Source organism: Dermochelys coriacea, chromosome 5, assembly GCF_009764565.3.
Source record: "Dermochelys coriacea isolate rDerCor1 chromosome 5, rDerCor1.pri.v4, whole genome shotgun sequence".
Taxonomy (NCBI): Eukaryota; Metazoa; Chordata; order Testudines; family Dermochelyidae; genus Dermochelys; species Dermochelys coriacea.
The window spans coordinates 131,036,329-131,052,580 of NC_050072.1; the positions used below are offsets into that span (position 1 = coordinate 131,036,329).

At 40.6% G+C, this 16,252-nt stretch overlaps 1 protein-coding gene across 1 annotated transcript in view; it reads left to right on the forward strand.

Moving 5' to 3' along the window:
- DNAH6 (dynein axonemal heavy chain 6) overlaps window positions 1-16,252 on the forward strand; it is a 190,118-nt gene that overhangs the window by 128,543 nt on the left and 45,323 nt on the right. The window contains exons 59-66 of the mRNA XM_043514942.1: window positions 4,793-4,973; window positions 6,553-6,732; window positions 7,816-8,049; window positions 8,567-8,702; window positions 9,740-9,915; window positions 10,715-10,905; window positions 11,670-11,830; window positions 13,735-13,823. Of these exons, the coding sequence (XP_043370877.1) occupies window positions 4,793-4,973; window positions 6,553-6,732; window positions 7,816-8,049; window positions 8,567-8,702; window positions 9,740-9,915; window positions 10,715-10,905; window positions 11,670-11,830; window positions 13,735-13,823 (1,348 nt within the window). The remainder of the gene's footprint in view (window positions 1-4,792; window positions 4,974-6,552; window positions 6,733-7,815; window positions 8,050-8,566; window positions 8,703-9,739; window positions 9,916-10,714; window positions 10,906-11,669; window positions 11,831-13,734; window positions 13,824-16,252) is intronic.

Below are 16,252 nucleotides of genomic sequence, written 5' to 3' on the forward strand. Positions count from 1 at the left end.
GCTCCATCAGTAAGTCATTTAAGAGAACGCAGGTGGCAAGGGACTTGTGTTTGAAGCAGCACATAATGAGGCCTGCTGCGAAGCCGCGGACTGCTGCATACCATCAGGCCTCCCCCCCCCCCCCCCGAGAGCTCCTGAGCTGTTACAGATGGGGCTGCACCTACGGACTTGGATTCTTTTCCCAGAAGGAAGAGGGACCATTCTTTTCCTCTGGGGACCAGAAGAAGGAGAACCCAAAAAACGGACCTTGTCCACTCCAGAGTTCGGAGAAATTTCTCCTCCCTATCTAGGAGTGCAGACCAGCAGCGTTAGTCTTTTGGTACGTGGGACAGAGCTGGGCTGTCAACCCTCTGTCCAGTACCAATGCCTGATTTATTAGACTCCACACTGTCAACTCCGGTACCATCCAGGGGAGGGGATTGTCCATTAAGTCCAGTACTGATGACAGTGGTGTCTGCACAGACAGTCTCCACAACACCAATGTATCAGGCAGCAGTGGAATTGCTGTGCCTGTCTGTTCCTGATTTGCCACTTAGTCTAGAAAATTCGACGGCTGTGGCTTCATCTTGGGTGTCCTCAGCACCTCCTGGATTGGTGGCCAACTTAGTGTTATTGCCAGCACAGTCATCTGCAGTGCCTCATACACAGGACTCTGGGTTACAGGGGCCTGGACCCTGTTTGGTACCGAGGGCAGATGCTATCTTCAGTACCGACAACAATTCTGGCGCAGTCTACATCGTTTTTTTGTTTTGTACTGATGCCTGCTTTGGTACTGCATGTGTGTGTGATACATTTACCGCTACTCAAAGTGCCTTTGACTGTACTATCATCAATGCCAATTAGGCCAGTGTGTTGGACTGCAGATGATTTGGGATGTTTATTGGCTCCCTCTGGAGTGGCTCCTCCATTACTGGCAGACGGCTTGGAAGGAACTTCAGGATCGAGTGCAGAAATGCCTTCCTCTCCTTTGCCTTTGCAGTACCACTCAGAGATTTTCAAGACCTCCTGGGATCACCATTGGTACTGGGATTTGTTCCACTCCTACAGTAGGGACAAAGCTTCCAGGCCTATCTCCTACTGGTCACTAATGTTGTATCCCTATCTACTGTAGCCTCTTAGGAATCTGTGGGTGGTTCTTCATTCAGTGAGGTCCTGATCATGTGCTCAGTCCAGGGCTAGATCACTTGTTCCTCAGATGGTCTCTCCAGGTGAGCCACCTGTGCTACAGCCACAGACTAAGGAGGCTTCCTCTGACCTGGTGCAACCTGATCCATTGATACAGTCAAATGTGTTACCACAAGAGATTCCAGTGATTCCATTTCTCTCTTCACCAGATGATTCTACAGTGCCTGAGTCCTCATCTCCAGAACTGGAAGATTTTAAATCTTATCAAGAGCTCCTGAGATGAACGACATCATCATTGGGTATTCAGGCTCATCATTGTTCAGGAAAACTCTCATAAGTTAGTGGATATTCTTCAATCCTCAGCTCCTGAATGAAGTGATATTGGAGCTTGCCAATCTCTGTGGAATACCTCAGCATCTATAACACCCATGACTAAGCATACCGATGGGAGATATTGTGTCGCCATGCAAGGTTTCAAGTATTTTTTCTCTCATCCACCTCCTAATTCCCTGGTTGTGACAGAGGCAAATGAGAGGGTACAGGAGGGGAGATGTAAATTTACACCTAAATACAAAGAGTCTAAAAGGTTAGATTTGATGCGGAGAAAAGTGTTTTCAACTTCCTTATTGCAAATGTGAATTGCCAGCCAGCAAGCGTGATTGTCTAAATATGACTTTGCAGATTGGGATGCCAAGTTACCAGAATTCTCCATGGAAGAGTTTAAGGCATTTATTGCAGAGGGCTGTTTGGTGGCCAAGACGTCTTCACAGTCAGCACTGGATGTAGCAGATATTCCGTGCAGATATGTGACTTCAGCTATGATGATGAGGATGGCCTCATGGCTACAGATCTCTGGTCTAGCTCCTAAAGCTCAACAGACCATAGAGGACTTACCATTTGATGGTCTGTTTTTGTTTTCTGAGAGAACTGATGAGACTTTACATTATTTTAAGAACTTTTGAGCTACTTTATAGTCTTCTGGGGGTTTCTAGCTACACCACAAAGGAATGTCATTTTGTAGGTCAGCAATAACACTTGCAATGTTGTGCTGAGTGATACATTCACCAGTCATCCTACTCTGCTAGGCTGCAAGACTTCCCCAGAAAAGGACATCACAGAAGAGAAGATCTTCTGAATCTAGTTTTAGCCAACCAGCCTATCCTCCTTCACCTTCAGGGAGGCAGCCTATTTGAGTTTAAGATCAAGAGCAGCATACAAGTTGTGGACCTCCCACATTTCTTCATCTGCTTCCTGACCTGCTGACTCGGCACCATGGTCAGGTTGTTCATCCAGTGCTGAAAAGTCTACACTTCATGGCATAGATGGTACATGGCTAGATGTGTAGGTAGGGCAATGCTTGGAAGCAGTTCAGAGGATCCTGCTTAATAGTAGAAAACCATCTACTTAGTTGGCTTGGTCAAGATCTAAGGGAATTCAATCCATGTGAGCTTGTGTTCAGGACGTTTTGGACTACCTCTTATATTTGAAGTCCTTGGGTCTAGGTCTTAGCTCATTGAGGGTTCATTTGTTGGCGATCTCAACATTCCATCCTCTGATCCAAGGAAAGTCAATTTCCTGAAAGATATTTTCCATCTGTTTCCACTTATGAAGGAAATCGTCCCATTCTGGGACATTAATACTATGCTGGCTGCCCTCGTGGGTCCTCTGTTTGAGCCGATAGCAACCTGCTTGTTGTCTCTCCTCTTGTGGCTATAACATCCACAATAAGAGTCAGAGAATTACAAGCCTTACTGGCATAACGTCCATATACTGAACTCTTCAGAAACAAAGTTTCCTTAAGATCAGAGCCAAAGATTTTGTCCATGGTGGTTTCAGTTTTACCTTAACCAGGTTATTTACTTGCCATATTCTTTCCGAAGCCACACTCAAATGCAAATGAGCAGCATATCCAGATGTTAAATGTGAGGCTGAGTTTGGCGTTCTATTTGGAAAGAACTAAACTATTTCATTCAACACCTTGACTTTTTGTCAGATGAAAGGTCAGCTGGTCTCTGCACAGAGGATGTCCAGGTGTGTAACTTACTGGCTCACTCAATGAGAGCCCAACGGACATCTATCTCATTTCTCAACGATGTTTCAGTATTGTACATTTGCAGGGCTGCTACATAATCTTCCATGCATATTTTTTATCAAATATTGTGTTATTACCATGGCATCTAAGTCAGATGCAAACTTTGGGCTGGCAGTTCTGCAGTCGCTGTTTAAGTAGACGCTGAGTCCCTTGTCTCACAAGTACTGCTTGTGAGTCACCTGAATGGAATACACATCTGTAACCACTTAAAGAAGAAAAGATGGTTTCTTACCTGCATTGTACTTGTTGTCTTTGAGATGTGGGTGAAGACGTATATTGCACCACCTATTCTCCAACCCCACTGCATCGGAGTCTCCAGTCTGGGATTTGAGGAACTGAGCCCAGTCGGGGTGATGCTGCTGTTAGATAGCCTGGGCAGGGGTTACTTGGGTCAGAAGGTGTGAGCACTGCACGTACAGGTACTGCTAAGCAAAGTTCTCTGGCTTCAGTGCGCTGGGCACGCACACACGAGTGGAATACATATCTGCACTCACATCTCAAAGAACAAGAGTAATAATACAGGTAAGTAACTGTCTTGTTTGGGTCGATGGGGTCAGATATATTTTGCTGTTCTGAATAACTGATTAACAGTTATGTTTAAAATAATTATTACTATTTAATATTCTATCAGTTATATCTAGTTTCTTTACATATAGCTGTAAGTAAATGCATTTTTAAATTATAAAGAGTGATTTACATAAATATTTATCTTGTGGATGTTTTCTATAAAGTCCCATTTCATCACATATCTTAAGCTTGTGCTTAACTGTAAGCATGTGAATACAGTAATTCCTTTAAAGACTATGGAATTACTTGTGCACTTAGATTTAAGCACATGTTTAAGTGCTTTGCTGGTTGTGGGCCTCAATTTCTGTTCTGTTCAGATCCTTAAACAGTGCCTATCACCTTGTACCAATAATTACTTTACAGAGCTAGTCAAGATGACAACAGTTTACCATGTTTTTAGAATAGGAAGTACCTGTGGTGACCCTGCAGTCAGACTTAGCAAATACAGCAGTGACTTTTTAACGTCTTCTGCAGTATTTTCCTATACAGTCAGTTAAAGAAGGTTATTGATCTTACACCTTGGCTAGGCAGTAACTTTGTGTTCCCCTGGGAACTTCATGGAGCTGCATATTCCATGGCAGAGGGCCAAATCCCCTAACTTACACTGCTGGACTTAGGGTGGGAGGGAAGCTTCTGCTCCCTCCCTGATCCTCAGCTTGGCCAGGAGCTGAATGGCCCTGATGTAATTTAGAGTAGCCTAAGAACTGCTGGAAGTTACGTTGGCTCGTTTGACTTGGACTGCCAGAGGACATTACACTCTGGTTTCACTTCTAGACTGCTTAGTAACATCCCCTATGCCATATGGGGATTCCCCCTATGTTGGGGGAATCCATAATTGTTCTGCATTCCCATTATGCCACTGGAGAAGCACAGAAGGGATGGAGTAAGGGACCAGGAGTGTTTTGGAAAATTTGTTGGAATGAACTGGATCACTAAACAAAAAGGCAGTGAGGGCAAGAGAGAACAGATGATAAAGCTATTAACCAGATATTCAAACTTCTTTTCTAGTGATGTTGTGCGACTGGAGAAACCTGAGCTTGAGGAACAAAGAACCCAGCTCATTGTGAGAATCAATGCTGATAAAAATCAGTTGAAAGCTATTGAAGACAAAATTCTAAAAATGTTGTTTACTTCTGAAGGAAACATCCTAGACAAAGAAGAACTCATCAACACACTCCAGGAATCAAAGGCAGGAGACTCACTTTTACAATACCTTGTTTTAATTAGAAATAAGTGATCGATCTAGGGCTGTATGAAATGTTACACAGGGAAAGAATTCTCAGATTTGTTTCTCCTTTATAAATTTAATCTTACAGATCCACAGTCCTAAAATAATAGGCTAAGCTTTCAAAACCCAGACCCATGTAATGCAGTTAGTCTGACTTAGGGGTCATGTGTCCCAATATAAAACCATTTTAAAAATCTAAATGAATTATATCCAGTATTTTCCTATCTGTTGTTTCGTTAATATTTTAATATTGTAGATTAGAATTTTAATATTGTAGATTAGCTAGGCAATATTTAACTCTACAAAATTCATGCTTGTTTGTTACTATCATAAAAATATTCTGCTAATGTGGTTGCCATTAAAAAGTCAGCATTTGATAATAGTTACCACACTATGTATGAGATACCACAATCTCCCTTTACACTTACAATAGGGAATAGCTGTTAACTGTGTGGAATCTGTTGGCAAATGCTAACTTGATTGGTTGTCACTCTAAGTATATTTGACTCGAGATTTTTTCTTTATGAAAAGATAGTTTTCTTATTTAAAGAATTCATGTGAGATAATTATGCAGTGGTTTCACTTTGCTTATCAAGGCTAGGTTCAGCTACACTTGTTCATATTGAATTGTATCTTACTCCACAAGTAATCCCACTTAAGTAAATGGGACTCTGCCTAATTGCTCCCAAATGTGAATAAGGACTATACAGTCTTACCAAATGGGACTGTTTGCAAAGTAAGATTCTACTCAGTGTGAAAGCCGTAGTAAAGATCTAGCTGTGAATTGTATAATTCCTGAGATTGGCCTAGTTCTTAATGGACAAAAGTCTGCATTTCAAAAAACACAGTCCCCGTTGGTCAAAGCTGGCCATCTAATTGATGGTCTCATGTATTGAACAAGTCATGAAGAATGAACTACCATTTCACTCTGAAAAGTGGTCTTTTCAGGTCAGGCCTGAGACCCACCAGATGGGTAGTGTGGGGAAGCTCACATTACTGTTACCTTGTAGTATCAGTACAGTGCATAATTTGCGTTAGGGAAAATGTAACCTATCATTCTAAACTCTTTCTGGCTGATTTTGGCCCATAACATTCATATTCTCAAAAGAGTAATACATTAAACTAATACCATGGCAAGCTGGAAAATCAGACCCATCCATTATACATTTATTTGCAGGTAGAGTTTTGGTGTAGTCATCTACATGTAGGGGCAGAGCTTCAGATGGAGTAAATTGGCATCGCTTCATTGAGGCTTAGGAGCTGGCCCGTAATTTCCAGCAGAGCTGGCCCGTAATATCCAGCAGAGATAACCAAACCTGAATCTTGAGTTTCTGGCTTGTGACAGCCAAAAGTTCTCTGTAGATCTTGGAATAGAATAATTCCTCCCTCAGTATGAGATGGCGCTTACATGTCTTTGGCGAGTGATGCATAAAATTACACCAGTGCCATCAACATCAAATGAAGAGCTTGCTCCTCGTGCTCCGAGCTCTGTCTATCATGAAATGTTTTCTAAAATGCTACTAAAACTAGTTTCTTTTAGGTTACATCTGGTGCCATTAAAACAAGGCTAAAAGAAGCAGAATCTACTGAAGAGAAGATAAACGCTGCTCGTGAAAAGTACCGCCCTGTTGCTACTCGAGGGTCTGTCATGTACTTCGTAATTGCAAGTCTGTCAGAAATTGATCCTATGTATCAGTTTTCCTTAAAATATTTTAAGCAGGTTAGTTTCATTTTTCTTTGAAGTAAATAGCATTTAGTATAATGAAGATATGAATAGAAATAGTTTTATAAATATAAAAATAAATAAAAAACAGGCAACAAAATTTAAGCCTTTAAGAAGTGTTTTTTCATTACATCAAAAAGAATTCATTCTGTTTCTAATTTTATGATACATTTTGGAAAATTAGTAATGTTATAAAACTTCCAAGTATGATTCCAAGTACTGTTTCCAAATTTAGACATACATTTAGGTGTCTGGAGATAAGTTGTCTGGTTTTCAAAACTGCAGAATGCCCAGAGACTCTACTAAAGTCAAGTTTCAGAATAGCAGCTGTGTTAGTTTATATTCGCAAAAAGAAAAGGAGTACTTGTGGCACCTTAGAGACTAACAAATTTATTTGAGCATAAGCTGTAGCTCACGAAAGCTTATGCTCAAATAAATTTGTTAGTCTCTAAGGTGCCACAAGTACTCCTTTTCTTTTTACTAAAGTCAAGAAATTTAACATGATGGTCAGCACCTCTTAAAATCACTCTTGTTTAGGTGCCTGAATTTAAATAACTGAGTTTTATAATATTTAATGTAAGCAATTTTTCCAGCAGCTCACAAGAAGTCTGCACCCTGAAGAGTACTTGACTCTTCAAAGTTAGCTTATTTTTCTAGTTCAGTGGTTCTGAAATTTTGGTCCATGGAACAGTGATGCTTGTTAGAGCATTTCCCTGTAGTCCACAGAGCTTTCTGTGTCAAAATGGTGAATAATCTCTATCAAACAAAACGAGAGGATTTAAGACACACCCATCATATTAAACAAGTTTATTTTATCATCTTATCTTCTTAGTTTTCTCTTAATATTACTTCTTCAAAATTCCATGCACTATAGTGATTGCAGAAAAAAATGGAAATCATTACTGAGAGGTTGGGAGGAGACATGCTCTGTGTATGAGAGGATCTCTCGCTTAAGAAGTGTTGTACAATATGACATAGTTTGAGAATCATTGTTCTAGTCCAGTGAATTAATCTAGAAGTATGCTATTATTAACAATTAGAAATAAACTCATCAAAACTATGTTTGTTTTTTTCTTGCAGTTATTTAATACAACTATTGAGACTTCTGAAAAGAATAATAATCTGCAGCAGCGCCTGGCAATACTTCTTAGTCAGACTCTCTATGCAACTTATACCAATGTTTCCCGCGGTCTTTTTGAACAACACAAACTCATCTACAGTTTTATGCTGTGTATTGAGATCATGCGGCAGAGAGAAGAACTTACAGATACAGAATGGAATTTTTTCCTCCGTGGTTCTGCTGGCTTAGATAAGGTGCACTTGGAGTAGATTGATGACAAACAAAATAGTAAATGATTATATATATTTTTGGTTTTGCAAAGCGATTTGTAGATAGTGAAATGAGGTTGGTGTCTAAATTTGTCTTTACAGTAGAGACTTTGGTGACTTCTAATTATGATTTTCCATCAAGTGATATTATACATTTTGAGGCCTGAAACATTTGAACAGTTATTTTAGATATTTGTAACTTATTGGTTCCAATCAAATAAAGCATCATTATTCAGGACAGCATTTAAATACATACTTAATTTTAAGTGTAATGGGACTTAAACACATACTTAAAGTTGAGCATGTGCTTAAGTGACGTTCTGAATAAGAATGAATTTAAGATCATGCTTAAATGCTTTTCTGAATTGGGGCCACTATTAATAAACTTGTTTCTTGTGCAACTTTCACATTTTGACTATTAAAAATAGTCATATATTTGTTGAGCTTTTATTTACCTTCTTCTTCTTTCATATTTTCACTGATTCTTTCATCTTTCCAACAGCAACGTCCTGCTAAGCCTGATGTTCCATGGCTTGAAGACACCACATGGTTTATGTGTTGTGACTTGGAGGAAACTCTCCCGAGTTTTCAAGGAATTCAGAATGAAATACTGTCCACACACATTTTCATTAAATTAGGTAACATGATAAATAAGGAAGTGGATTGGAAAAGCCATTTTGCTTCTACCAAACCTCTGCTTCAAGGGGGTTTTTCTACACTGATTCTACTTATATTTGATCAAACCTATTTTTGAATAGCTTCAGAAACAGTAACTCAGCCAATGCAGCAGGCAGTTTATTCAAAGCCTTAAGACATTCGTTATGAGTATGATGCACTTTTCTATTTTCCCTTTGACATAATGATGCCTTTTCCTTTTACTCTCATTTATACTCTCTGCTGGGGGACTTGGCAGCGATCTTCTATCAACAGTCTGGAGCTATCTCTGCCAAGGCCTCAAAGTGGCAGCAGGAGCTCCCTTCTCTGCCCCACGAAGGGCTCCCCCTGACTACCTGGGAAAAGCAGGGCAACAGTGTGATCTTTTCTCTCAGAACCAACAATGCCCCCCTCTTTCTCCCTGTGTTGCAGAGGTAATAGCCAGGAGGTCCCCCAGTACTCTACCGCAATAGCTGAAATGCATCTGTTATATTGGAAGAGTGGACTGGGCTGGCTGCACTACTCTCCTGCTGCACACACAATCTTCTGCAGCAGTGATGTTGACAGGGGCCCCCAAATCAGTGATACTGCAGGCAACGCCTGATTAAGATGAATGGGCAGCTTACCCCTCTCAGAGCTATTGTTTTAGGCTCTGTGCAAGTTCTGGCAGACATATTAGTTATACCTGGGTCACCTTTTCAAGCTTTTCTTTGAAACCATGAGAGATAGAAAGCCACTTAAAAAAATTGAAGCTCAGATTCTGACATAATTATGTGACAGCAGAAGCCTATCGTGCCTATGCCTTAATCCAACATTGTCTGTCCCCAAGATACAATCTTATAGCTGGTCACACAGTCACCATGATTGCATGCAAAGAGCCAGTTAGACCTCTAACTCATGTACAGAAGAGAGCCTTTGCCGTATTGAAAATGTGATCTTAAATATCACCTTACCATTGTGAATGATTTCTGCTTTGCAAATTCTAACTTTAAGACACTGCTAATGCCAATGTCATTTGTAGGGTGCCTTGAAATTCGTGTCAACCCAGAAACTTCGGAAACATATGATTCTGAACCCTCCCCTTCTGCAGAGCAAACCGAAGAATTAAAAAAGGAAGGCCCATTGAAAGCTTCCTGGGACACAAGACTAAGCATGTTTCAGAAATTAATTATTGTGAAAAGTTTTATGGAAGAAAAGGTAAAATCCAATTGTACAGAAATTTGCATCCACATCAAAACTACAAGAAGTTGCAAAATTGTTTGCTTTGGGCCATATTGTGTCATTTGAATGTTGGCTTGAGAAGGGGATGATGCAAAGATGGACCTTCCCAATGGAAGCTTGGATCTCTATGGAGAAGAGGACTAGACCCTTTCTCTATCTTCTTTGGGACTATGTGAATCTGCTGCAGGAGTGGTCCCTGTACTCTTACAAGCAGAGGGACTGAGATTTATGACTGGCCCATGGGTGGCAGGATGGAGAGAGGGTCCTTGTACCAGTCACAATCTCTCCCTTTTTAATTAGTTTATATTTACTCTGGGTCTGCTGCAAAGTCTGTGAATTTTAGAGTGCAGTGGGAAGTTAGATTTCATAGAGGCTACTCACATGCCTTTGTGGACCATGGTCAGTTCTAGTTTGCCAATTCTTATGATATTATCCAAACTTTTTGGATGTTGAATCAAACTTTTTGAAATGCTCCTAGTACTAACTGTGGCGTGTTTTAGTTAATACAATGCAGTGAATGTTTTCTGTTTATGGGTTTCAGGAGGTGGTTGGTTGAAGGGATCGTAATGATTTTGAACTTGGAAGATTGATGATTTTCACCACTGATTAATTAGTCTTTATTATTTGTATTTGCCCCAGTGAGGACTGGGTCTTATGGTGCTCTACAAAGACATACAAAGATACAGACCTGGCCTGAAAGGGTATACAGTCAAATGTTAATACTGTTCTCTGTGCCTCTTTCTGTTTGTAAATTGGTATGTTTTCATATCTTCAGGTCGTCTCTGCACTTACTGAGTTTGTAATAGAGAACCTTGGAAAACAATTCATAGAGAATCCCCCAGTTGACTTGGGGACTCTTTATCAAGACATGTCCTCTTCAACTCCTCTGGTGTTTATCCTAAGCACAGGCTCTGACCCCATGGGAGCTTTCCAGAGGTTCGCAAAAGAACGAGGATATTCAGAAAGGTACAAATTACTTCGTTTTATTAGACATGGTATTCAGCTGGGATGTTCAAAGGATCCTATGGAGTTTAAGGAAACTGGTATCGGGTATCAAAGAACCCTAGGGATTTTAAGGGAACTGGGTACCTAATTCATCTAGTCTTCTTTGAAAATCCCACCCTCTTATACTTGTACATTTATTCCATTGAGTTATACTGTAACATGTACTGTCTGTGGGTGAAATGCTGGCCCCACTGACTTTTACCATTGACTTTAATGGGTCAGGATTTCACCCTCTCTATACATTAATGTATGTTAAAATAATTTTTTTAGTTCTCCTCCAAACTATATACTATAGCTATGCTTCAGAGCTCTCTATATTTGTAATAATAGCCAAAGCTGTCAAATCAGACTCTTAAAACCATATTGGGCACCTAAATATCATTGGTACAGTTTTCAGAGATTATGAGCACTTTCAGCTCCCATAGACTTCAGTGGATTTGTAGGTGCCCAGCATCTCTGAAAATTTAGAGTCTAAATATGGATTGAGGCGCCTAAATTTCAGCACCCAAGTTAGGAAATATTGGCCACTATCTTTAAAAGCTACAAATCCTAAAAAAACCTACCATTTCAAAAGTCACTGTATGTTCAGGTTTCAGAGTAGCAGCCGTGTTAGTCTGTATTCGCAAAAAGAAAAGGAGTACTTGTGGCATCTTAGAGACTAACAAATTTATGTATGTTCAGATATTTGCATCATGAACATTGACAAAATTTTATTTCTGTTTCAGATTACGGTCAATTTCACTAGGGCAAGGGCAAGGACCTATTGCAGAAAAGCTGATAAAGGATGCAATGAAAACAGGAAATTGGGTTTTTCTGCAAAACTGTCACCTAGCAGTTTCATGGATGTTAGCTATGGAAGAGCTTATAAAAAGCCTTACCGAGCCAAGTATGTAGTTTTCCTTCTACGATACAATATACTTCCCTAAAGGTAGTGCCAAATCAGAAGTGTGCTTTTCCACTTTTTGCTTGTCTTGCTGATGAGATGGGAAAGAGCCAAAGAAATGGTCATCTGTAGGATTAAGAAGTTGCTCATCCTATTAGAGAGTATTACCTGTATTCTACGTGCTATAGTGCTCATTTATGTATTATTTTCATTTGCTTGTTTATAGGCTTTCACCATTGTATCTGTTCACCTCATGTATATTAAAGAATGTATTTGCATTAATGAATTTATCCTCACAATGCCAACACTCTGTGAGACAGAGATATATTATTCCTATCCATAGATTGGGAACTGAAGCACAGAGCGATATACATATGATTCATCACAGTCCTCACTGATCTACTCCACCCAACACACCAAACTACTTTGCCAAATGTCCACTACTAATGGTGTTTGGAAGCAGGTAGTTTGGTAAAAGGGGATATGCAGACAGGAAGGCTGTGAAGGGGCAGAGTTCAAGTTGTGGTCTGTTGTAGTGACCAGTTGTGTGCTTGTAGGTGACTTCCTGTGTGTTAGATGGCTTACGCTGAAATTTCCTTGCTTTTAGTGGTTTTGTTCCATGTATGTAATGTCAGTCACAACTTTAACAGCTTCACAGTGAAGTTTTTTGTACATTATAAAAATTAAAGTCTGGGTTGCTTCAGCCAACTCCAATGGGAAAACTCCAGCCACTAACCAGAGGCTCTTATTTCTTGCTAGGCCTTTTCCAAGTACATTCACAAACTCTCAGAGAGCTGAAATCTTCTCTTTGAGAGCTTCCTTCTCCCCAGCAGCCTCAAGTCCTCTGAAAACCAATCCTTCTATAGCAGCAGCTGCAATTGAACCCAGCTGGTCTGCTTTTTGCCTCTCTTTGAGTCCCTGTTAATCCTTTCTCTACCATCATAATGCACAGTTTGTTTATTCTCCTTCACTGTCCCTGTAACTTAGTGCTTAGCCAAACTATGCATATTGGGGTTGATTTTGAAGCCATAAAGATTATTTAGAAATTCAACTCCCATTGAAGGTCAATGGAAGTTGGCCACCTGATTTCTTTAGACTCCTTTGAAAATTCCAGCCATTTAGTTCTTTTACTATTCTTCATATGTCAGCACTTCCATTCCCTTAATTATTGTGTTGCTTTTCTCTGTACTCCATTCAATTTTTCTGTAACTTTCTATTACTTAGGTGCCTAGAATGGAACACAGTATTCCAGGTTTGGTAGCAATATAGTCATGTACCGAGGGAGTGTTATTTACGACATGATACTTCTGCATATACAGCTCAAAATTATTTCTTGCTGCCATATCCCATTGCAATCTCATATCTAGCTGTCTGCTATCATCCTTCAATCTCTTTCAGCATTATTGCTTTTCAGGTTTTTCTTTCTGAGTAATATCTGTATTTCTTATTATTTTTCTCCATATGCAATTTCTTGAGTCTCGCTTTATCTCCTGACTCCCCTCTAGTCCTTACTCTCCAAACTCTCCATGTTTCTTTTTACTAACTGTTTATGTCCACTGGGGTTTGAAACACTTCCCAAATTATCCCCTGTAATTTAAATATAATGCTGTTTACTCCCTCTTCCAGATCATAAATGAACATTAGATAGTATATGTAGTTCCAGGTTTCAGAGTAGCAGCCGTGTTAGTCTGTATTCGCAAAAAGAAAAGGAGTACTTGTGGCACCTTAGAGACTAACAAATAATGTTAGTCTCTAAGGTGCCACAAGTACTCCTTTTATATGTAGTTCCAGTACTCCAGTCATTGGAAAGATAGATCTTATAGCAAATTGTTTAAGATTTGTGTATGAATTTTAACTAAACTCTTTCATAGGAGTGTAGTGAATGTACTCATTATTTTGATTTTCAGATGTTTCTATTCAGGAGAGCTTTCGACTTTATTTAAGTTCCATGCCCAGTGAAACCTTTCCTGTCACTGTCCTTCAGAACTCTGTCAAGGTAATATATCTGGAAATAACCCTAAGCAAAATGAACAATTCAAGGACGAAATAAATTATTTACGGCGTATCTCAAATCAAATGTCTAATGTGTATTTTCTAATGAATCAAAATCCAAAAAGCATATTCTACAAGTTGGAATGTTTGTATCTTTTGCTCTTATGTTTAGGATGGCCAGACACATCATTTTCTTTAAAAACACTGGTTTCGGAGTAGCAGCCATGTTAGTCTGTATTCGCAAAAAGAAAAGGAGTACTTGTGACACCTTAGAGACTAAGAAATTTATTTGAGCATAAGCTTTTGTAAGCTACAGCTCACTTCATCGGATGTAGCTCACGAAAGCTTATGCTCAAATAAATTTGTTAGTCTCTAAGGTGCCACAAGTACTCCTTTTTTAAAAAAAAACACTAAATGGGATCAGATGACAATCAGCAATCCTGCCAGTACAAACTCAAGGTGTCCAAAGTTCTGACGAGCCAAAATGAGTCCAAAATCCATAGTCTCTTCTCCATTGTGGTACCTGTAAATATAACATATTTATATTCAGCAACCACCATCACCAAAACCATGTCATCAGAGGGAGCATGACATTTCAAGAGAATGCAGAATGAATCAGGAAAGGACCCACCTCTGCCCTACAGAGCTCTTTATAGACAAAGGTGCCACAAGTACTCCTTTTCTTTTTGCAAATACAGACTAACACGGCTGCTACTCTGAAACCTGAAATTTATAGACAATGTTGATCCTGCATGCACCAATCCTGTTGCCAAGTGGCTTCTTTCTTTATCAGCTCTTTTAACTAAGTCCTGTGTCCTCACCCCAATTTTGTGGCTCAAGAGGTCTCCCAATCTGTCTATTAACCCACCTGTATATTACTCAGCTTCATTTACATCCAGGGAAGTCATGCTCCATGCCTTAGACATCCAGAGGGCCTGAAGTTATTATCTATATAGGACCTTATTTATCTCCAAGTCCTTCAAACTTTTTGTGGCATATGGGGATTAGGCCTGGGATCAGTCCATTTCAGTTTACAGGCTGTCCAAATGGATCATAGTATATATACATGACTTTATGACCTGACAGGTGTTCAGACACCTGGGAATATCAGAGCACACTCAACTAGGTCCAGAACAGCTTCTAAAGCATCTTTTTGCATGGTCTTCACCATCAAAATATAAAAGGCTTCTCCTTGGAGTTCTAAATGGACTTTTCACAGCATTACTTCCTCAACTTGATCTCTAGAACAAATTTGGCGATAACTTTTATCTCCTTTGACCGCCTGCTGGACAATTACTGCTGCTGGCTAATCTACCAAGAGAGGGGAGCTATCTATTCTTTTTCAAGTGCTTCCTCATGTCCATTCCATGTTAGCGTGTGTGCTCACCACATGTACTGGTGCTGGAAGTTTTTCCCTTAGTGGTATCTGTAGGGGACCGGCTCTGGCACCCTCTGGAGTGGCGCACACATGCCGTGGTATAAGGTGCACCGCTGCCTCCTCCCCCAAAGTTCCTTCTCATTGCCAGTGATGGTGCTGGAATGTTCCTGTGCTTCGGCAAACTTTTCCTTCTCTAGAACTGTTTGTTGCAAACTTTCTTTTGTAAATAGTTATAACAATTAGTGTTTAAGTTAGTTTATAGTTGTCCCAGATGGGACTTAGTCTCGGGATGGGGCATGCCCCGGCCTTTAAGAACTGCAACTGCTGTAGGAAGCCTAAGCCAGTCAGTGACCCCCACACCCAGTTGTTTAAGTTTTTGGGGAATCTCACTTCAGCGACAGGTGTCGCATCTGCAGGAGGTTTAAGCCTCGCACTAAGAAAGAGCAAGACATCCAACTTAAAGTGTTCCTTATGGAGTTGGCGCTGAGCAGGTAAGATTGGACTCCATAGCTTTGGTGCAGAGCAATCTGCTGGTGCTGTCGTCAGACAGGCGAAATTCCACTTCCACATCTTGTTCCTCCTGGGGCCGTCCACACTGGTGACAGCAGCTCCCAAATGTAGGGGTCAGCCTGCCTTTAGACCATTCCTTCGGTACCTGTCAGTGCAGCTTTGCTCACCGCCTCAGGGAGCGTCCCGCCAGTGCTCACCCACACAGAGCCACTGCACCGTGGACATAGGGCTGCCTACCAGTCAGAGCCCTTGGCACCAGTCTCCGGATTCTGGTCCTTGTTTTGCGGGCTCGAAGCGTTGGTCACCGGTAGTATGGCGTAGACCTACTGAGGCACACTCAACCCCACGACCCCAGTACTGGGAGGGTTGTAGCCACTCCCCTTCAGTTAGATGCCACTCCAGCAAAAGCCTCCATCAAGACTCTCAGTACCAGTCACTGGCCGACCAACATAGGTTGCTGTACCAGCATCGATGCTCAACATCGCAGCATCAGTCACGCTCTTGCTCCTGCTCCATGGATCAGCACCTGTCAGGAAGCGTTCGGC